Genomic DNA, 22,728 nt, shown 5'->3' with positions numbered 1-22,728 from the left:
ACCACTGCTATATATTTACAATCTGTTACAATAACACTATTAATAGGCAGCATGCAGTGTGCAGAAGTATCACAAGCGAATACCGAGTATTATGTACTGCTGAAGTAAGAAGTGGCATACAAAATAAACAGCACAGCACAGATGAGAGAGAATTTTCAGTATTTCTGAGTGCCTTCTAGCCATGCCTTCTGATGTTCTTGTGGTAAAATGCCCTTTCTAACTTTGATGCTTCAGTTATTTCACAATGTAAGAGCTACATAAACATCTGGAAACACCAAAACTGAGAATCAATATACAGCTTAACTCTGCTTCTTGGTTCATATACATTATAATTTAATGATATGATTACATGTTATTCAAATACAAACCAAAACTTTTTTCAGACAATTTTTAAAGAAGTGCAAAAGTACCATGCAGTATTATCTATACTAGTCTATATGCTTCTGAGATTAGGCAAGTGACTTCATATGAAAAGCATATAGTAGAATCTTACAAGATTGAGTATAGCAATAAAAACCAGATTTATGCAGCATTAGAATGAATATTCAGTTTTTAAGTATCTGCAACAATGAATCTTAGTGTTCCAGAAACATAATAGGCTTTAAACAACAAAACAAAGTAAGTAGGTTGGGTTGCTAAGAAGCAATGTACTTATTATCTATCATGCTGTTAACAAAGTCAAGTACTGAGAAATGACTTAAGATATGGACATCTTATACACCTCAAACAATAGCAAACAGTTTCATAGTGTAATAATCTGAATTTTTATATACTAGAAACAGTGTGGTTAGTACTTCTCTGAATTGCTGAAAGATTTTGCAGTTGAGTAAGAACTCTTGTTCTCTAGCATCAGTATCACAAACCTTATTCAGAAAACCACAAAAAAATCTGCAGTAACATTGCATAGGTATATGACTGGCATATGAGGACAACGAATATTTAGCACATGTGTGTAAATGTACTTCTTTACAGGCTTTACTAAGTGTTAAGTTTTAGATTAAACACATGCTTTTGTTTCTTTCCAGATCAAGAGTGAAAGGTCTCATCTTGTGAAAAAATAGGCATGTCTTTTATGTTTAATAAATACAAATTGCTTATTTCAGTCAGATTCTCCGACCTTTCTTCATATCGCCTCATAATGAGTATCAATAAAGCCACTCCAGGGAAGATCTTACTTGGTGTAAATACCCATGTCTGAATCTGGCCCTGAATGGGCACTCTTTCCTTAACTGCCCAGGTTTGTAAGACAGGGAAGTACACTGTTGCCAGTTAGTCTTAACTGGGTATCAAAATCTGCTTGTTATGCATTAAGTTTTCCAAGTTCTCCCTGTCACATGCATTTTAATTCACCTTTTCTCTTTTCCTGTAAAAGGAACATATACTAGGGTATAGTGACTTCATGACCGTAAAATCCAATGAACTCAGGACCAGTCAATAGAAAATGCCATTTATCTTTCTTCTCCCTATCACAGGCACAATTTTAGACCCAGATCCTTGTGATCGCAAGTATTTACCACCCAAATTACATATAATTAATAAAAATGTGAATACCCAAACTTGCTGACTGTCTTGTCAAGACTATCTACCATCCACCTACAGGTGCTATCTGCACTACATTTACAGATGTAAACCTGTAGTAAACCCGGAATATTTGGGAGCTCCTTTTCAGGGCTTCCTTTATTTCATAGGTTAAGGTACTTGGAAATTAGATACTATAGAATTAACATAGTGGTTTCTCTTCTATTTAAAGTAAAAGATGTAAAGCTTCAAATACATAGGTACATTTGTAGACATATATCATCTGCGGACACAGAAATTTAACGAGAAAGAAAAGTATTTGAATTTTTACACCTAGAAAAAAGCAAGCTTTACTGGAAGTTAATAGTTGCTTCATTATCCACTGGAGAACATTCCTTCTCTTACTGTCTGATACCTGCAAACACCCCCCTACTCTTACATACTAATGTCTCCATGACAAATTGCACATCCATATGATGTATTTATTGTGAAAGCTTTCCACCTATTTACTACCCACTCATCCATTACCACTGGGACTTGCATCAACATTCAAAACTGCATAGCAGCAAGAACAATGGAAAAGGGAGGAAAACATAACTCCAAAGCAATTGGCATTTAATATGAAACAGCAGTTTGCTTCAGCTATATTTAAAAGATCCATGGAAAAGACAAAAGCCATGATCCACAGACGCTTCATACGTTGTCACCGAAAATGAAACTCTGTGCTCGTGGGGGTGAAGACTGATCTGTTACTTCCTAAAAGTTTAGAGTAAGTTCTTACATTTGGAGCCATGCAGCAGCAAAGATCCTTATACTGCTACTAATTTTTCTTCATGAGGTCGGACCGTGGTCCCAGAAAAGAAACTGGGAAAGAGCGGGGGCAGGAACAGAACAGCTAATTTGTTTCAGCTTTGTATTTCTCCCATTTTCCTAATTTTTCTTCTGCTCCCACGGCTGGTTAGAGCTGTGTAGGCACAGCCTTCACATCAAAATACATTTTTCCACGTCTCTCTTTATAACCAAAGTTTGCTTACAATTGCGATGCAACACTAGCCTGTCATCCACCAGTGGTTGTGCAGCTTACAGCTTCAACACATAGGAAAGATCATTGTAAGAAGCACTTATCTTTTAAAGTTGTGCTTGTCAGTGTTAGCTGGTCTGGAAGTCCATACCCTACTAGTCTGTAAACTAGAGTGTTTTGAAGTCAGGCACATGGCTTTATTACCTGAATTGCTCCCTGGCTTTTATAACCTCTCCCATAGTACCTTCCGCCTCTTCCAAAAGTTCTTATCACTGGAGTGGAAATAACTCCTCTAGGACGCCTGTAAGTTTTGAGGAAAAGGAAGAAAGAAAAATACATATCAGCTTTGTTTAAAACTGCTTTAAATTTTATATTGCTGGAAGATTTTTTTTCCTACCTTTACTGTCTAGTGACTAAAATTTACGTTTCTTTAAAGAAGCAATATGACTGACTAATTCAGAATTACAAGGTTCTACTGCTTGCAAGTGTATGAAACCTAACAAACCTTTTGTTTTCGTAGCAATAAAATGACTATATCTGTATTTCACTTCTAGAGAAACAATAAATGAGTACTTTCAAGCTTTGCAGAAACATTTTCAAAGTGTCAAATTATCCTTACAGTGCTTTAAAAACAGAGCTCAAAATACTTTCACCTTAAAAAATTATGCAAGCAATTTGAACCATTTATAAGGCCATTTCTCCCATTTAATAACACTTCCCACGTATAAACATGTTAGACAGACAAAATCAGATAAAGGAAAGGAAGGCAAAAATAGAAAATTGCTTCAGTTTTGATGGGAGAATACAAAATTATCTAAGAACCTGGGGGAAAAAAGGAGGCTTCAGTCATATCTGACGTGTAGCAATTTATCAAATTTGGATGCTTTAAAATGGAGGCTTCCAACGAGGACACATCAGGCAGTGGCTTTTTGATTTGATTCAATAAAGATTAGATCAGATCAAAACAAACTTTCACTCAGCTAAAACTGTTTTAATGCCACCAACTGCAGAAACTCAAATTCCTAATCATTATGTCAAGGACTACTTCTCACCTAAAAATTCTTTTTGTTTTCTCTACTAGAAATACGTGACTGCTCTACTTTTCCTCCAAATCCACTGCCCCAATACCAGGAGGTCCCAGCATGAAGACTGACCCCTCTACAGCTGGCACAGAGCAGCCAAGTGCTGCTTAGGTCGAGGCCTGCATCCAGCCCAGTTTCTAAGCTGCATGGGCTGCAATTGCCTAGTTTGCCATTCTGGCAACAAATGACAGCTGCCATTCAACTGAATCTCATGTTCCATATACCTGACAATTCCCACATGCCACCAAGGTCTCTGTGAGCTGTAAAAAAAAACACCTGAAGAGGAGGTAAGCTTTTCTGTAGTGCTCCTGCTTCCTCTGCTGCTGTGCTGCAAAAACTGAATTATGCTGAACTGACTCAGTGGAGAAACACTGATCTGTGCCATGCAAGTCCTTTCACACACACTGCAAATTCCCACATTGAGCAATAAGAAATTAAATACTGGGATTTAAAAGCAACAGCAAAGAGCTGTGTTTTATATTTGAGTAACTATCACTGCATTCTTTCCAAAGATTTCAACAGGGCTTACCTATCCCATTTGCTATTTTTTTACAAGGTCAAAGTGTACCCAACTAAGATTTTTCCTACTCAGAAAAATCACACTAAATATATTGAGGGATCGAAGCCAATAAAAAGCAGGTGGTATAATTTTACACAATAAGAACAACATCCAAGTTCGGCGTTGCACAAAGACACGAGACAATGGTGTAAACAAGCCTGACATGATCCCCTCTGCTGTAACAGATAAAAAAAATGAAATAGAAGTGTGCAGGACTAGGTGATAAATTGCAGACAATGTACTGTGCAGTTTCCTAGGAGTCTTCTTTAGTAAGAAACAGCATTTGCCAACAAGGACCCCAATCTTTAAAATGCCTGTCTTTAGACAGAACGCTAGTATTACTGTGTTTTCCTGCTAGGTTTTATTTTTAGTATCAACTGACACAACAAACAGATAAGCTGCCTGCAGTAGTTTTGCCCTCTTTTACCAATTCTAGTAACTCTACAGGTAAAGAATTTAACATAATTTGTGATCTGATGGAGAAAGGAAGATCTGGCATTGACAGTTTTCCTGTTGTTTTGAGATGACAACTTGCACCCAAACCTAACTGCCCAAAGATAGTACCTCCGACAAAGAAAATGTACAGATATTTTATCCCCTAACGCAAAAACTATTATTGGAGATTAGCATTTCTCTGTTGTAAAGGTACTTACAGAAGCAATAACACCCTTTCAGTGATTTGACTGCTTCCCAGTTAAGGAGGGCTCTCAATTTAGGACTTGCCAGTGTTAGTTCCTGGCTACTGATGTTTTGCATAAATTCATGTATTTGCTTCTTCAGAAAATGGAGGAACTCCTATCCTGTGAAGGCACTCAATGGTATGTGTAAATGTAAGCCAGATCTGAGCCTGAAGGTGTCTCCAGATCATCACTCAGGGTGCCTCAGTCAGACAGCAGTCTTTGTGTATGACAATATAAATTACCCGGACACTTTCCGCAAACAGTACTGCAGTCAGTGCATTTAACTGAAGAAAAGTAACAAGCTCTGTAGTAAGCCAGATTCTTCTGTTCATGGATCCTCATGAAAAACAGAACTTAAGATCACACACTAACCTCAATTAAATGGTGAAAAATGTTATTTCATCCACTGAAACTGAGGAGTTAAGATTAAAATACCCAAAGGAGCCTAGTGCCTCATCACACACCTTAGCTAACTCCCCTGGTCTCCAGCTGCTATTCTGGAAGAGCACAGGTGTCCCACAATTGTGCTAGCCTGCACAATTAGCTGACAGTTGTCTGAAGCATCTAAAACAACACTAGATGCTTATGTGTTGGCAACTGAATCTCATTCTAGAGAATAAAATGTGCCTACCTAAATCTGGTCCCCTCAAAGTGTCAGCTCTGCTCTTCCACCAATGCTGTTTTCTTCTGCTGAACTTTTTAATCTTTGTTTCTGCTGTTCTTACCTCTCCCTGTCCCCACACCGGCAGCCTCTTTGCTTCTCCCCCTGCTCCCATTCTCCCAGGGCTTCAGATCCAACTGTTTCCTCACTCAGTTCAATAAGACAGGCATTCCAACAGCTCTTGCTGACTTTAGCACTATGGTTTATAGTGCACATTTGATTAAATTAATGGATACAGAGGAATTCATGCAGTTCAGACTTATGCTTTCAGACGGCTGCTTCCTAGCTCAGGATGGCATAAATACACCTACTTTACTCCATACCTTTAACATAGTTAAAGACAGACATAATATATATATCACATTACCTTGGGATTGTCTCCTATAATAGATACAATCTTAATTAAAGATAAGACAGTTCTGTAAGGGACAGAACAATTAAGCCTATGGAAAAAATACAATCTTAAAAGGACTAGGTATTTTTGTAACAAAGTATCTCTTTTTCAGAAATGTTGTGCACCTGTAATTTCAGCTATAGTGAAATGAAGTGAAAGAGCTGAAGAAATTAATATTCTTTTAAGCACATCTCCCACCATGACTGTAGCAGAGAGGTATTAAACCTAGAAACATCCTTCAGGTGTTTTCTGCTTCACAGAAGAATTACATAATGGAGTTGTTAAAAATTTTACCATACTTCTTAATAAATGTTCTATTATGACAAAGAAAGTAATTGAGTGCTGTGATAGTTTTGATCGGGTATAATGTATTTATTGATTTCATGTAAGAGAAAGCCCCCAAGTAATTTCTTCATGCAAAACAATCCAGTGTGTGTGTGTGTATCTCTATCAGATTGAGAGTATGAATTTTAGTTACACATAAAAATGCTTATACTCATCTGAACAACTGATTAAAAACATCTTAAAATGAATGCAAATGCTTTTCTTGAATACTCAGTGGGTATAATTTACCTAATGTGTCCTAAAATCTGTTGTATGCAATTTCTAACTTTTCCCTGTTTTGCTTTTTTTCCCCCAATCATTAAAATACATATGAAAAGTACGTTCCACAAGATTGCACTTACCCTCTTGCTGGTCCTCCCACAGAAACAACCTGCAGAGGAAATGGCCCTCGACCCCCTCGTCCACGTCTGCTTCCAGCCCAATGGCCGACTACAGTGCCGGCAATTTCAAGTTTCCCTCCCTGAGAAGGAATAGGTTGGACTCCTGCACATAAAAGCAAAACCAAACCTTGATCTTCACAATCATAACATTAAAGTTACGAATGAATGGAAAACTGGTTTGCCCAGATTTTATCACATATACAGTTTCCTCTTTTGATACTGGGAGATTATTTCTCATTTTGCGGTCTTTCAGAAGTATTATAAATCCAAGAGTCTTTCTTTCCCCCCTTTTTTAAAAATAGAGATGAATTCTGGAAAGAAAAATGATCTTACACAAGTACTTCAGTTTCAGTAATTAAAAATATACTTTAGATAAGCATTAAGAAACTGAAGTGAAATTTTACAAGCTATCTGAAGATTATTTTTTTCCTGCATTCCTAATAAAGAAGTAATTTTTGCAGGTTTAAAATCACTTTTTAGTGAACACCAAATACCAGCATAAGACACACAAATTATAATTGCTGTAAACAACTCACTAGGCAGAATTATCTGTTGAATGTTATACAGAATTATCTGTATAACGACACTAAGTTGTTAGAAAAATATAGCATTTAAACTGATCTGGGTGTAAAAGGTAGGTTTATCCTTTCCCTACCAAGAAAGCAGCTAAAATTGCAATTGTCTAAAATACAAGTGTATCTTCTATTCAAGTTGCTCCTATCTTTACACCTGTGTTTTGCCCTTAAATCAACTCTGGGGCATAACACATTTCAAGAAATCAAGGTTAAGTGCAACTGAGCCAGATGTTACTGGTAAGACCATCAGCACTGAAAGGGTTACAAAACACAGCATTTATGCAGCCACAATTAGTCTTCAAACGTTAATACACTAGGAACTAAACTACTGATTAAATTCAAAAAGGTTCATACTTCCCTGTACAAGTCTTTCAGCTTCAAATGCACATTGTTTACAGGGGCAAAGTTATTCACACAACGAAGCATTAGAGGAATGTTTGCTCTTAGGATAAAAGCTCAGAGGCCAGAAAGAACAGCTAAATATATGGAAAAATTTTACCCTGAACAGGGGATTGGAATTAACAGGTTTCTATTGTCCCACCTCGTACAAGAGACAAGCAATGGCACACAGGTAGGTAAGTAAATCTCACGCCTGTGTCCACACCGACACTGATGACAGCAGAGAACGGGTTAGCAGTAACACTGCAGTCAGTCATTTCTACGTTGGGTTGTTTTTGCAAAAGCTCGACTGCCCCCAGATTTAATAAAAATAACTGTTAATACAGTCAAGCAAAGTTCAGCTGGTGGCAGATTCCACCCTTGCACTTCGAAGCACAGGAGACGGACCGTCCCGTTAGGTTTTACGGCTACCCTGTGTTTGGAGGGGGGGTCTAGGCGTGAGAGAGGCTGGCGCTGAGGGGGCTTGTGGCAGGGACCTGGGGAGAGCGCCTGGGAGAGCAGAGAGGACAGCAGCCTGGGCAGGCTCTAGAGAGGGAGAGCTCAGACAGTTAGGGAGAAAGGGAGACCAGCAGTCAGTAGGAAAGCCTCAGACCAAACCATAAAGTGAAGGAAGCTGTTGCCAGAAGCTCTAAGAAAAGGGGTTTGGGTATAATTACCGCCCTGAAACTTGCTAGTCCTGTTGCTGTCATTGCCAGAGAAGGCTCCGGAGTGTCCTGCCGCTGCCGCCACCCGGAAGGCCCGGTAAGCGCCTGTGGCTACTGTTTCCCCATAAGGGCCTCCGAAGCCATAGACTCCTGTTAGACCCAGGGTAAAGAAAGACAGGGGAAAAGCTGTGAGGGGGCCAGGCATCTGGGAAGGCCCCTCGCAGAGACGCTGCTGCCTCCTTCCACCCTTCCCGAGTCAGCAGGGAGGGCCGTGCTCCCACAGGCTGGGCTCCTGCAGACAATGCTGCGCGGGAGCAAGCCACCACCGCTGAGAAGCCCTGGCCAAAGCTGTCCTGCTGCCTTCGCGAGCACGGGGTCTCCTATCCAAATAGCAGGCCTCGAACCTGGGTTTGGAACGGGCATCCTGACTTCTATGGCATAATGAGCACTGTAAAGGCTTGCAACAATTTTTTGGCACTGAGCTCCGACAGCTACAGTTGTGGCACCCCAAGAGCATCTTGCTCCCAATGTCTGGTATCAATATACCCGCAGGTCTTGGTACCGGAGAGATTTTGAGAAAGGGAATAATTCTAGAAACAGCCTGGAATGGTTGTATTGGTATTTAAACTCAAGGGTGCCAATGGTTAAATAACTGTAGCACAATCCAGAGGGGTGGGAGGGAGGAAAGGTTGTCTTCAACCCTGGCAGTTAAACTGTGTCCATTAATCTAGGCATTTTTAATATTTATAAATATAAACATTTTGAAGCAATGTACAGTGCAAATAAGAGCCTTTTCATATCATCCAGTGTTGATTCATTTCTCTTTTGTCTATTTCATACAACAGCAGTAAAAATATTTTGATCTGGCACAGTTACTAAAAATCCTGATGGAAATACGCAGCAATACAACACATTCTGTATTGCTAGGCTATGGCTAATAAAAGCAACAACAAAATACAGTGATTAGCACATGGCAACACGTGCCAACCACTTGCTTTTATGTATTTTTCCTAAGAAATTGAATAGAGAAATCAGTTTGCAGTTTTGGGAATGTGAAAGAGAAGGTAACGCTTCACGCCAACATGTTTTGCACCGCTGTCCCATCACTTACCAGCAAAGCCTCTCCCCCTGCCCTGAGGTGGTGGGACTGGCCCAAAGTGTCGAGGATACATAGAAGCTGGATAGAAAGGCATGGCAGGTGGAGGTGGGAAAGGGAGAGGATGGTTCTGCCTGGAGAAATTTAATCCTTCTAGGATGCTCTGACGCATCTTTTCAACCTTGGCTGCCTGCTCAGCCTATGAATAAAGAAAAGGTCACAAAGAGATGTTAAAATTGTGATTTCAATTGTATAAAGCTACATTTACACAACAAATTCAAAGAAGAAAGCAAAATAATAGAAGAGTAGATAACTACTGCAACCAACTTCCATAAAGCTAGCTAGAAAATTACAATAATCTGTCTTGTATACCTACTAATAGTTCAATGATACTCGAATTTTTCACAAGAAAATCTTTATGTATTGGCAGAGAGATGGGAGTCTAAATACCGAGACAGGTTAGAAGTTGGTAACACAGAAAACAGTTTACAAGTTAAAAGGATTTTTCAGAAAGGAACTGAGAAACTTCTGTCTGCAGTCACCTGAACACTTAATGCAGCCCTTTAAACAGAATAATCATCATAAACTTGGACTGCAAAACAAAGTCTATGTAAACAGGCCAAAGCATGCCTGGAGGCTAACAAGCCTGAGAGGGACCACAGCCATCACCAATATTTCATCTATGATCTGTTTCCCTTGAGTCAGAAATAAGAGGAGGTAAGCTTTTTGTTAAGATTTCATACCTCCCAAGAAGTATATATAAAAAAAAAAAAGTTTTGCTCATTCAGTAAACTGTTGATGTTTATCAGTTTCCTGTTTTTATGGTTAGATAATAACCTTGCATGATTTGCATACAACAAAAAACTAATTCATTTGTATTTTAAATGGTCGTAAGAAACGTGAAAAGATTTTGAGCTTAAGGACCATAAGAATGACTTCACAGTCTGTAAAATAAGTTAGATATCACAAAGTTTCTTTCACTGTAAAGCGATTGCAGCTTAGTCCTTTGTGAGGCTTGCTAGCTTGACCCAAAAAGACAGTACTTGAACAAATGACCAGAGAGAGTTTTCTACTCAGTTGTTCATTACATCACAACTGCATTCAAGTTTCTGTTTACAGAGAGAAAAACAATGAAATTAAAATTTATGTGTTTACTGTTTCCAAATCTACCAAAATGCCATCTCAATCATCTATAAGAAATAGGAGAGTAAACAGAGCTGAAAAATACCTATCAGCCATTCACCTCATATTTCTCTTTTAAAAGTAGAGATGATATGTGAAGTAAATGACTGATAAACCAACCACATCTAACACTTCTGAAAATCTGGCACACTTGATACTCTGTCACACTTCTGAAACTACACACCTGACCATCACAGAGGTCAATGAGCGGAACTTTCTCCCGGCTTGCTTTGATGAGCTTGGTCTGGAATAATTTTCCATCAAAATACATCCACGGACAGCAGTGCTCCCACGGAATTGGCTGTCCACAAGCATCGTTTGCAAAAAGCGCCATATCGACACCACTCATAAATAAAGCAGACAGCTGAATTCCTCGGGGATCGAGATTCTCAATCTGTTTAAAAAAAAATTGTAAATTTAGTAAGGTAATAAAGAGATGTAATTCAAAATTATTCCAATAGTTACATTATTTTCAGAACTCTTGGAAACAGAGCGATTTTAAGAGGTCATCCAGACTTTTCACATGTAATTGCCAGTTTGACTAGAAGAATGCACCAGAATCTATCACCTCTCTATGCAAAACTGCAATACTCAGGAAGGCTGTTGTTCCCATCCATCCACTGCAGAGGTGAGAGATAAAACAAAAAACCTCTATTTTCTCAACCACAAAGCACAAGAAATTATTTCTAATATTTCTAAATATATTTTAATGTTTTAACTCAATTCATTATCAAGAAGTCAGTAAGTTTTAAATAAAATACTAATCTTTAATTTGTGGCATGTGATGTCTAAAACATGTAAGATACATACTTTAGCTGCATTAAAATAATTGATAAATATGCAGTACAGAGTTTTTCAAACAATGCTAAAGCATGTTATAGCAAGGAAAAGCTTTAAAGACACTTAGAGGAAGTTAGCAGTAGAAAATTTCATTTAAAAAATTATTTCAAATAATCTTGTGCTTCTGAGGTATTTTGTAGAAAGTTTCAGGGATGAGCTCAATGTTAGCACTCAATTTTTCTTCCCATGTATCACATTTTGCTTCCAACTCCTTTATAACGGATTTTCTATTAGCTTGATTCAAGATATTGCTGTTAGAATGCATCTCTTATTAATGAAGTAATGTTTATGCATACACCAGCTTTATTTAGGATGCAGGATAGATACACAAAGGTAGAATTAAATAGTGAATAATAGCTGGTGGTGGAAGCAATAAAGGATTTGCTGGCAGTAAATACATTTTTAGCTCTGGCATAAGAAAATATCACTAAGAGTGTTCTCTAAAATACTTCTGAAAATATCAGCCCTTTCTTGGGAACATTTTCAAGACCTTCGTATTAAATTTTAAAATTAAACTACATTACCTTCCTTATGCATAAGCAACCTTTAAGATCCAAAAGACTATCCAGATCGTTTTGCAGATATGCAGCTGGGTTCAAACTCAGCTGCTCTTTCTGTCTGACTTCAACAAAAAGAGAAGCAGCTGCTTCATATGAAGACAGTAACAACATTACATGAAATATTGCATCTTTCAGTTAATCAACATGTATTATGGAAATGATCCATATTACTCTTCATGTATGATTTAAAAATAAAACTTAGAGAACAATTTCTGTTAAACAAAAATATTGTATGCTGTTTATCGCTTGCCTTGTCTCTGCCTTTCGTGTTGGAAAAAGTATTTTCTCTGGGAATCCCTTTCTTAGATCCCCAAGACCAGCAATTTTCACAGTGGGGTTTCCTCCTCTTTGCATCAAATCTTAAGATAGAGGCAAGACTTTGACAATGCTTATAGATACCTTTGCCAAAATCTCTACCCCTAAATGTTATTTGTTTATTGTGTTATTTTGAAAATGGACATTGAAGACTTAAGTGGCTGATACACTGCTGTTCTTTGATGCATCCAGCCTCGCCTACAAAACTCATCTGAATTTCCACTGATACCCAGGAAAGCTTGGGGAAGATGTTTTAAACCATGCTCTCGTGGTTCTCATGAGACTTTAAAAGGCTCTCCGCAATACTCGGCCAAGCCCAATGCTTGTCACCTCAGATAAGCTACGTACATTTCTTCGGAACATATAGGATAACTCATTGTCAGTTCATTCCTTTGGCAGAGGTTGGCCACGTGCTTCCCTGAAGACAAAGTACTGCTCTTCATACAAAGCAGACAACTGTCATCTTTGGACCAGAATCTCCGGGGTTCTGAAAGACTCAGTAAGCACACAGGGCTTCCAGCATGAACTTCTAGTAAACACCTTGAAAAGGAGTTCCAGCAAACACCTGAATGATTCTCCTGACATACAGGATCTACATTCAGGCTGCTTTTAGGGAATTAGCCACAATGAGTACTCCTCAAAAATGTTGTTCTCAGGAGTCTAATGCACTTATAATCCATGCCAGCAGCAATCCAATCCTAAGTGCTGAAGCAAAGAAGCAGTCTTGCATGAACTCATCAGGTGTTCATGATAGCTGTCTTCATCCTGTGTTTCTTCAGACCTTTTTTGGCAACGAGGGAAAGGCCAAATAAACATCTTCCTGTTGGATTTTATTTATTTATTTATTTATTATTTTTGCTTTTGACATTCATTCTTTGGTATATGGGAAGAGGATTTTGTTTTTCTGTTAACTCTGCCTGCCTTTACGATTGCTAACACATGAATTCTCTCTACTTGCTGTGTGACAAGTTCAAATAGATTCTGAAGTGGATTCAGTTGTTTTCTTCCCCTTACATTTATTAGTACTTCTATGGTTAAGTGCTGAGTTTCCACAAGCAGATTGATTTGGTTTATAGATTGAGACTGTGAAGCCCTTGCCAGGGTGCTACATGCAGGAATGCAACCCAAATTCTGCTTGTCACCCACAGAAGAGAAATAGTCACTTGCTGGCTTTGAGAATGCTCTTGCAGACTTGCTATTAGTGGCAAAATATTCCTCAGAAAAGCCTAATAGCTGTAATTACTGTTTCTTCTGAGAAAAATGGTGCTAGGATTGCTGCTTTTGTCTGTGCCCCTCTGCAGTGTGTACCTGTGAATATGAACAAACTTGGGAACCAAGTACCTTCTCCTTCCTGATTTAACTAAGGACAGCATGTATCCAGGCACTACTAGGAGCAGAACTGGTCAGTAGACTTTCCTGACTTGAGCCCTACAGTACCTAAAGACTATGTATCTGAAATGACTTCTTCAACATGAAGTTGCATGATGAAGAGGCGATCAGCATCTCATCTCCTCTGCTATGTTGATCATCCATGCAGGCAGGAGATAAGATGGATCACTTCCAGTTGTGCATGCCCTATACATCCTAATACCTCCCATAGCATCCAGTTATCAAATACACTATTGGGCTTAAGATACATTATGTAGAAAAAAGTATCTAAAATTATTTTCATTCAGAAAAATGTTTGCTTAAAAAAAAAAAAAGAGGACTAAATTCTACCGTTTTATTCAGAGAACTTCATAGTAGGTTCTGAACAAATCTTGAAGAGCAAACAAGGTAAAAGCAAAACCCAAATCTTGTATATTTTAGCTCAAAGGCTACAAGAGGAAATTTCACTGTGAGCAAGGTTGAATGGAGAAATCCCCCAGAGTAAGACGATGTTGCAGATTGATAGCCATTCTGTATTTACAGTAAGGATACCACACTAAACAACTCTATCAATTAGCCAGCAGTATTTACTTCATATAATACTACTGTATTAGAAAAAAATAGAAACTTTGAGATCTTAACTTTTAAAATCCTCAAAATAATTATTTCTACAATTCTGTGAGTATTAAAAAACTTGTCCCTTTTTTTCTCCTGCATTTTTCCATTCAAGATTATGCAAATCTCCCTCCACTTCTATGCTTGGCTGCAAAAATATTTTGAATGCTGAATCATGAAAAAATACCCAGGTTAGTATTTAAAAACAGCTACACAAGGAGAAAGTCTTTTTTTTTTTTTTTTTAAGCTTTTCAATGGAAGCAGATTTGTTTCAAACTTCCAAGAAACAATTACTTAAGAAATTGTGAGAAAATGTTCTGCAGTATAGAGTATGTTCAAGATTTTAGTTACCTATCTAAGCAGTGAAAGAGAACTGATTATCAATCTTTGCAACACTTCAAAATACTAAGATTATTATTTTGGAAAGTATAGGTAATTATGCAAGGCTTTTAGTGAGACAGGCACATACACATCACCCACTACAGTTAACAATATGGATCAGCTGGGAATAAATCTCTTAAATTATGAAAGTTATAGTTAAGAATTACCTTGAGTTCCTGAAGCTGATCAGGTTCATAGAGCTTTGGAGACAATGCTTGGGCAAGAAAAGCATCAAGTTCCTGGCGACGAAGTATACGAACCCCTGGCCACTGTACCATATACCTACAGTGAAAGCCCATAATTATTCAGAAGCTTCCTTTAATAGGTAGATCAAGAGGTATTTTATGTTATCAGCAGTCACCAGAATGGAACAACAAAAAAATCTTTTTTGTTGTCTAGACTTGAATAGTTAAAAAGGCCAAAACACTAAATAGATTTGAAGTTTAATTTTGTTTAAGTTCATATGGAAGAGCTACTGGCTGGGAATCAGTTATGCAAACCCCGCTTCCAGTGAAGAAGGGGAGGACATGCCGCCAAAATAGAATTTGAAACAAGTGGATTCTGATACATCTAAAAATAAAATAATATAAAGATTAATGGTCTTTTTATAAAGACTAATGATTAAAGGACTTTGTGAACATGTTTTCCAGATAACACATTACTCTAGCCCGTGAATTTTATGCGCATCATGCCTTAATGAACCACAATTTATATATGCCACATGTCACAGAAGAGAAACATGCTGTCCAAATGAAATGAGGAGCTCTGCTTTAAGATTCCATAGGGGTAGACTATTTTTTTGTATACTTACTATTCTATAAGGAGAAAAAGAAAGGAGTTTTAGTGTTCAAAAGGCAAGATGAGGTTTAATAGAACTGAAAGCAGATTTACATTTATCACTCTCAAAACTGGCTTAAAATTTTTCATGTGCAACATGCTAACCTTGAAGTCTGCCATATTTGTAAGCTACTCATATTGAAATAATCACCCCTTCCCAAAAAGGTAAGCAGATCCCAATTCCTCAGTCAGTTTTCAATCTGAAAATTAAACAGGTAAGTATTTTGGACCTTGTGACTTCCTCTGAAAAGCTGAAGTATGGAATTAATACTTCAACTGTTGCTTATCCATCGTCTCAACTAGATGAGCAATTCTAACACAGGGAATCTAACACATCACAGAGTATCATTCATGTGGACTTTGCATCCTGATAAGCTGCTGTGCAGCTGTTCTCTGAAGAACTCTCTCTCTTGCTTTACAACTTTACTGACACAGCCTCTGAGACCCCAAATGTTATTTTTTAGTGAGTTGAAGCCTAGATTATAGTAAACTAATTCAAATGCTACAGTGGCCTCTTTGCAACACGAGACTTTTTTTCCTCCTCCCTTCAGTTCTCTAGAGACTGAAGAAAGAAACGTTGAATATACAGCATGCTTTTAGGACACACAGCAGCAATGTTTCTAAAAACAAAAAAAACCCCTTCTCCTAGTGATGCTGCAAATATGAATTAACACTTTCTATACTCATGGTTTAATACAAAGTTAAATACGTCAGAGACATTACGCAGTAAAACCTTTCCTTCATTCTGTTTTACCTTAAGGTAACACTGACCTTAGTACACAACAGAGCACCATAAGATGAGTGGGCACATTAGTTGGATTGAGCATTGCTGGTGTATCTGATCTCATACAGGCCAAAAATGCCCTCATTCTTCGGTTCTTGTCTTCTACTGCTTTTCCCAGCCACAGCTTCTTCAGATTAGGACAGGTCCATTCCCTGAATGCAAGTGCTTCCACCAGCTCAGGGGTTTGTGGAGATTTTCCTTTGTAAGCAGCCCATTCTTTAATTATCACTGGTGAAACTACAAAATGGCAACAGTTGAAAGAAAACATTCTGAGTTAAAAAGCAGGGTATATTTAAAACTTTGTATGCAAGAGACTTTAATCCAAAAAGCATCACTTCAAGAACTGCAATGTTCTGGATTACACTGCCAAATTGGTAATTCAAAGTCTGTATGGACCATCTTTCAATTATGATCACTTACAAATTAAGTGCATGTAACCAAGTGTACACTAGGAACATTACATTAGTATTTTCAAATTAATATACAACATAAAGGAACTACATGTATTTTTCTAAAACAAACAGCATAATTTGAAAATGCTATTTTCCACTAAAATATCTGTGTCATTGATGAAAAACCTACAGTGATAAATAAAAATAGTACATAAATACAAATATATTCCATATGTGGTCTATTAAGAACAATATGATCCTAGTGCCTTTACTCAGATCAGAGTTGAAACTTATGTTATACTTCTTTGTTGTTGTTCAACTACCACAATGGAATGACATCTCAAATATGGGTGGGTTTGGGTTTTTTTTTTTTGCCTAAAAATTTTACAAAATATTACTTTACTTAAGCTTTTCAATTTACTGCACTGCTTTCTGTTAAGAGATTAGTATTTTTGTGTCTGCTAAGCTCCGTCATCCACATCAAAACAAAGACTGTTCAACTCTATATTGCTGCTAAATCATCTCCCTTTTTGTGTTTGAAGGCAACCAAAACAGAACACAAGTTTAAAAAAAAAAAAAAAAAAAAAAAAAAGGAAAGTCGACTGAGAAATGATACCTTTGGCCTTGGAATGACCCCAAGTTTGACACAGCTCAAAATCTGTTTGCACCCTTCTTAACTCAGAGCCCAGTTATGCAGTGTGGAAAGATTCACGGAGCTTGTTAGTGCAGCTTCAGGTTACAGCCTGGAGAGATTCACTCCAGGAGCACAGACCTACTCTTTCTGCTAGAAATCCTTCTGTTACACATCAAGAAGAGAGTACTACTGGCGCCAGCATAGCCCTTACAGCTACAAAGCCTCCTTCAGCGATCAGACATCAGCCTTACAAGTAATTTTATAATTAGGGGCAGGCAAACCATGGCAGAGGTGATGATTGCAATTAAAAAAAGAACCTCCAGAACATCCCAAAGCACTCACATGGTTTTCTGGAATAAAACTAGTCTAGCATTATAGCTACATTTCACAGAGCTCAGGATAAGTTTTACAAAGATAACATGCAGCAATGAAAATAAATATTCTGATATATATAGTTGGTAGCCTCACTACAAAATCATGTTCTATTTTGGTTGCTACTGGTTTTTATATGCCACCAAGCTATAGAAGATGGGCTTTAACTGCCAGCAGATCCACTCTGTTATTTGTGCATAGAAGTTTTCACTTCTTGTTTAGGCCTGGCACAGTAAACATGAACAAATAAAAGGATGTATTTTATGTAGGCTTTCAAAGACTTGTTTAGTTGCTTTAGGTCTTGGAAGCAAGAGATACTTTGGGACCAAAACTTCTTAGCTCTCTCAGCAAACAGACAGGAAACACACTGAGGCTACTATGCAGAACAGTTTAATCTGTTAGCAGTAAAAAAAACCCAAACTGTTGACAATTGACATAAAATAGTTCTTTGTGTTTTGGAGTTCTTTTTTTCTTTCGTACAACCTCCTTTTGACAATAGAGGTGATACTCCTAGCCACACTCAGTTCCTCGGTTTGGATGCCCCTCCAGAGGCAAGCAGATGCAAACTCTATGTACCCATCACATTTAAGCACGCCCAGATGACCACTTCCTCAGCTTCTACACCTCCTGTATCAGCAGACAACAGCAAGGAAACAGAGCTGTACACAACACAAATGTTTCTTCCACATATATTTCACATATAAAGACCTCAAGCTTAGAAGAAGGGAATATTTTATGTCTGTGTTTTCTATCTGCAATCCTATGTTTCAACATTCAAATCTGGTTCAAAGCTTTTAATCTGGGGATGACACACGACCCTATGAGGTTAAGGCCACAGGAAGAGTACCTCAGTTTGCTCTCAAAACATTTCGTCTTCAGTAAGATGCTACCTGTAGAGGTCACACTAGAGATCCACCCTGGCTTCAAAATTTTGCAAAGTAATGGTTATTATGGGAAAGGCAACCATGCTTCTTGCAGAATGGTTTAATATGAAGGTCACTCTAGCAGACTGGCAAGCAGTATCCTCTCTGAATGATGGGGATGAGGAATTACAGCTGTATCATTTGACAAGTAACTGTAGCACTGTTCACCCAAATTTAGCATTTAACATAACAGACGAATTGAGGACTTGTCCACATCCACTTATTTCTCCAGGGCATTTCTTACACCTTTGACAACTCTGTACTGGGACTGCTGCCAAAAACAGTCTTCCTCAGCTGCTGAGGATCTCTGTCCTCAGAGGAACATTCTGTGTTTTCCTCCCAGGACTTCCACTTGGAGATAAGCAATGTCTACCCTTGAAGACTACATTAGCTACAACGAACACTCAGGACCAGTGGTTCAGCCACAACATCACAGTGCTAATTATACTGTTTTTCATACTAAACTTCCTCCTGCTGCTGATCAGCAGATCTGAATACTCAAAGTAGCCTAAGCAACTGCACAATATATTGACATCTGCTTTGAACATTACCCTCACAACACTTTAAGGTCAATCCAAGTAAAAAAGGTCAGCATCAATCTGCATTAGGGTAACCTGCTTGATGAACATGTGAATGCTGTTACAGGCTCTAAAGTCATTAGCAACGGCATCGTGCACGCTCAAGCTGTCTGTTAGAGCCCTTGTTGCTAACTACAGCTCAGGTGGTTTTAGTATTCTCTTTGCATTTTTTTCATGAACTGAATGTGATGTGGGAGGTACCCAATATGACTAGAAGATGAGCTAGCTAATGCAGATTAATCAGGCCTCATTTTTAACCTTATAATCTTTACTGACAGCACAGCTTGAGCTAAGCATGCTTGATTTTGCAAAAGGGCTACTGCCCAAGATATGGCTTTCCTTTTGGCAGAAACAGCACCAGCTGAATACATCCTTGATGGAGAACAGTACATCACAAGGTGGCTAGGCTTAAAATAACAAACCTTTGGATCCAACCAGGAGTTATAACAGCTTGCACAAGTGTGCATTTTTCCACAAAGTGGAAAGGGCAGATGGTTTCATCTACACATATGTATTTATCAGAACATGGGAAATAACCTCTTTCAGAGCTTGAAAAGAAGAGTAAGTCAGACACTCGGTTTCCATCTCCTCAGAAGGAAGGGCAGCTCAGCCAATGCTGTGCCCTTGGCAGCAAAAGCACAATCAAGAACTTTGTGATTCAGCTTTTCATATCCTCTGGGAGCAGACATGAGGACATGTACAGCAAAGGCATTACTTAGCAGACAATTATCACTGAAGAACCTGACTGACTACCTCTTCCGACAGATCTGTTGTTTTTTATTGGCTTTTCAACTACATAAAAATAATAATAATTTAAAAGACAGGAAGTCATCCATTTTATGAAAGACCCATTATCCTGCTGTCTATATATTTAGTAGTAATACTGATGTGTCAGTTTATTATGTATTTTTCATAGCCTCCTATAACCCTTGCATGCAACATACTTGCAAATTATTCATGTACAATTATTATTGTGGTTTGTACAACAAAGATGACAGGATTTTACATATTAATATATTCATTACCTCTCTACATAAGTCTTAAGGACAATACACATTTCTTTAGAAATTAATTTCTTAATTCTCTTAACATCTCTTAATTCTTAAATTTTCTCTTAATTACTGTTTCATAACTTACTCATTTTTGAGAGCAGCAAAAAATTAAGACACTGAAGGAGAATCAGCATCACTAATTCATTACAGCCCGGGTCCTCAGAAAAGTTAGCAAGGGCTAATGAGTGTGACTAATCGATCTGAGAAATCTGCTCTTGTCGCTTAAGACACTATTCTCTCTTTCCGTCTTGCACAGCCTGTCGAATTCTTGCTACTTTGTAAGAGAGGTGACCAAAATAAATGTGTTCCTGCAAGGTAGCCCTTTCAAACCACATGCTTGCATCTTAGCTCGAATCCATCTTTACTAGCATGTTTAGCTTTGCAGTGAAGCAACTAACTTTTGGGCAGATGTTCAAAAATTTTTTTTTTATTTTTTAAGACCGTGGTCAGTCCTAAGATAGAAGTAGGTCAGTAGCTGAATGTGTCCTGCAGCAAGATTTGCCGGAGCTCCTGTAACTAAATCAAGTCAGCGGTAGCATTCTTAGCCTCCATTGAGAATAAACCTCTGAAAAGCAGTATAAATGAAGAGAAAAATAGAGATTATATAGGTTACCCCAGTAGCTGACAGAGAACATTCTAGGTTTACAAGATAAAAACATTCTGAAAACTGAAGCAGACCTTCAGCACTCAGCTACTTCACCACTACAAACGTTGTAATACACTTTTAAGGACAGAAGTCTAATGAGGATAAATGAATACTGCAAATAACATCACTATTTTAATTCTGAAATAACCTTGTAACCTGAAATACTATGTTGTGTGAGTTTAAAGAATTAAGAAGTTTGTGACAATACGTGTGCTGAGATATTATTAAAGCAGGGTAAATACTAATTCCCACAAAATAACTGCATAAGATAAACAGTTTTTCAAACATCATTGGAAGATTATCACCTTCACTACAAATGTACAGAAACATTTCATAATTAAAAATGGAAAGAGAAAAGGGAATGAACATAAAGTTTACAACTGATTATTATTTTTATCCTTTTACACCTGAAGACTGTGAATGATGCTTTCATACATTCTAAATATCTGATTCTTAAATTTAGTCTACTGACAGCAGACTCCTATATATAAATACTTCTGCTGCTGCTGCTGCCATTCACTTAATGCTTTAGCATTCCTTTAACCTTTATAAGATGCTACTGTAAAGTTCACTCATTTCCTTGTATGCATTTCATTTGAAGAAAAACACTCTAGAACGAGAAGGTTGAATTTTCTGGAATGACAGTAATTCCTTGAAGCAGAAGACTTAAAAAGACAACTTCCAGATTAATATGAAGATTAACATTCATCCCTCTGAATTAGCAAAAGGAACTTTTGATAAGTCTGTTTGCAAAAGTTTAGTCTGTCTTCACCCAGGTCTACCTTTACTTATATTACACGTGACTTCTGCAGGTTTTAAACCAAGTTTTTATATGCCAATACCTGAAAGATACTAGAGACTTGTAAATTTCACTGAAATACATTTAATTATACATTTGGGAAGACAGGGTAAGTTAACATATGCACACCTCATTTTTGAAAAAAGTATGCAAATTTGTATGCATATGCACAGAATAGAAGTTTCCTATAATCAAGTTCTGCCATATACTTTGAAAATTACATCACAAACTGACATTACTTGCTGCAAGCCTGACAGCCGCTTGAGCATAGTTTTTGAAAAAGAAACCCCAGAGCTTGCTTAGAAATGGTTAACATTCATAGTTCTTAAACTACTACAGGAAATAAAATTTCAAATTAACATCTTTTTCTATTATCCATGGGATCAAATAAGCCATAAATTTCTCCTGTGTTAGCTACACCGATTAAATCTTAGCAACTACCCTCATTCAAATCACGGTACAAATGGATATGAAAACATAGCAAAAGAAAGAGAAATAAAGAATGGCTTCTACAGTACATACATTCTGGTGGAAGTCTGTTCTTTCTAAAAGCAAGTCTTTCGGTTTTCTTTCTGCTTTCTGCCAAACTAAACAGGACTCCGTAAACATACTGACGAACTGGCCTATAAAGGAGAGCAGCAGGAGGCAGGTCTTTGTTGGCTTCATCTTCTATAGAAACAGCAATTTTGATTTCACCCTTCGGCATGAAAGAAAGCAGAAAAATATGACACGTTATAGTGAACAGAGAGCATTTAGGTATGCATGGTAACTCAATCCAGTGCTAATATACATCTCATCTAGTCAAGAAAAATGTGGTTCACCAGTAATGTGGATCTTAGGTATGTGAAGGTAACACCAGAGGAGGATTACCCTACAGTCTACTTGCTTTCTTCCAATATGTCTCCAGGCTCTGATTATCCCTGTTGCTTTCCTCTTTCTCTTCTCCATCACACACTTTTTTTTTTGTCTGGACTATCTGCAGGTGAGGATTACCTAAATATTGATCTTCAAATATGGATACTTTGAAGAGTGATATAGTAGACACAGAAATACAGTAATGCACTTTTAGAGAGTCAAAGCACATTTGAAGCTGATC

General features: G+C 37.7%; 1 protein-coding gene across 6 annotated transcripts in view; it reads right to left on the bottom strand.

Annotated features, from left to right (window-relative positions):
* Window positions 1-22,728, bottom strand: part of FAM120A (family with sequence similarity 120A) — a 56,205-nt gene that overhangs the window by 1,936 nt on the left and 31,541 nt on the right. For 3 of the 6 annotated variants that reach the window (XM_030043467.2, XM_030043466.2, XM_030043472.2), the window contains exons 10-17: window positions 22,155-22,329; window positions 16,224-16,473; window positions 14,783-14,897; window positions 10,721-10,930; window positions 9,370-9,553; window positions 8,271-8,417; window positions 6,602-6,743; window positions 2,744-2,840 (exon numbers count right to left, since the gene is read on the bottom strand). In XM_030043467.2, the coding sequence (XP_029899327.1) occupies window positions 2,744-2,840; window positions 6,602-6,743; window positions 8,271-8,417; window positions 9,370-9,553; window positions 10,721-10,930; window positions 14,783-14,897; window positions 16,224-16,473; window positions 22,155-22,329 (1,320 nt within the window). The remainder of the gene's footprint in view (window positions 1-2,743; window positions 2,841-6,601; window positions 6,744-8,270; window positions 8,418-9,369; window positions 9,554-10,720; window positions 10,931-14,782; window positions 14,898-16,223; window positions 16,474-22,154; window positions 22,330-22,728) is intronic. The other 3 variants (XM_030043469.2, XM_030043470.2, XM_030043471.2) reach the window with 2 other exon arrangements.

The sequence above is a fragment of the Aquila chrysaetos genome, chromosome 20, assembly GCF_900496995.4.
Source record: "Aquila chrysaetos chrysaetos chromosome 20, bAquChr1.4, whole genome shotgun sequence".
Lineage (NCBI taxonomy): Eukaryota > Metazoa > Chordata > Aves > Accipitriformes > Accipitridae > Aquila > Aquila chrysaetos.
The sequence above is the reverse complement of the archived record's forward strand: the minus strand, read 5'-3'. Positions and strand labels throughout refer to the sequence as shown.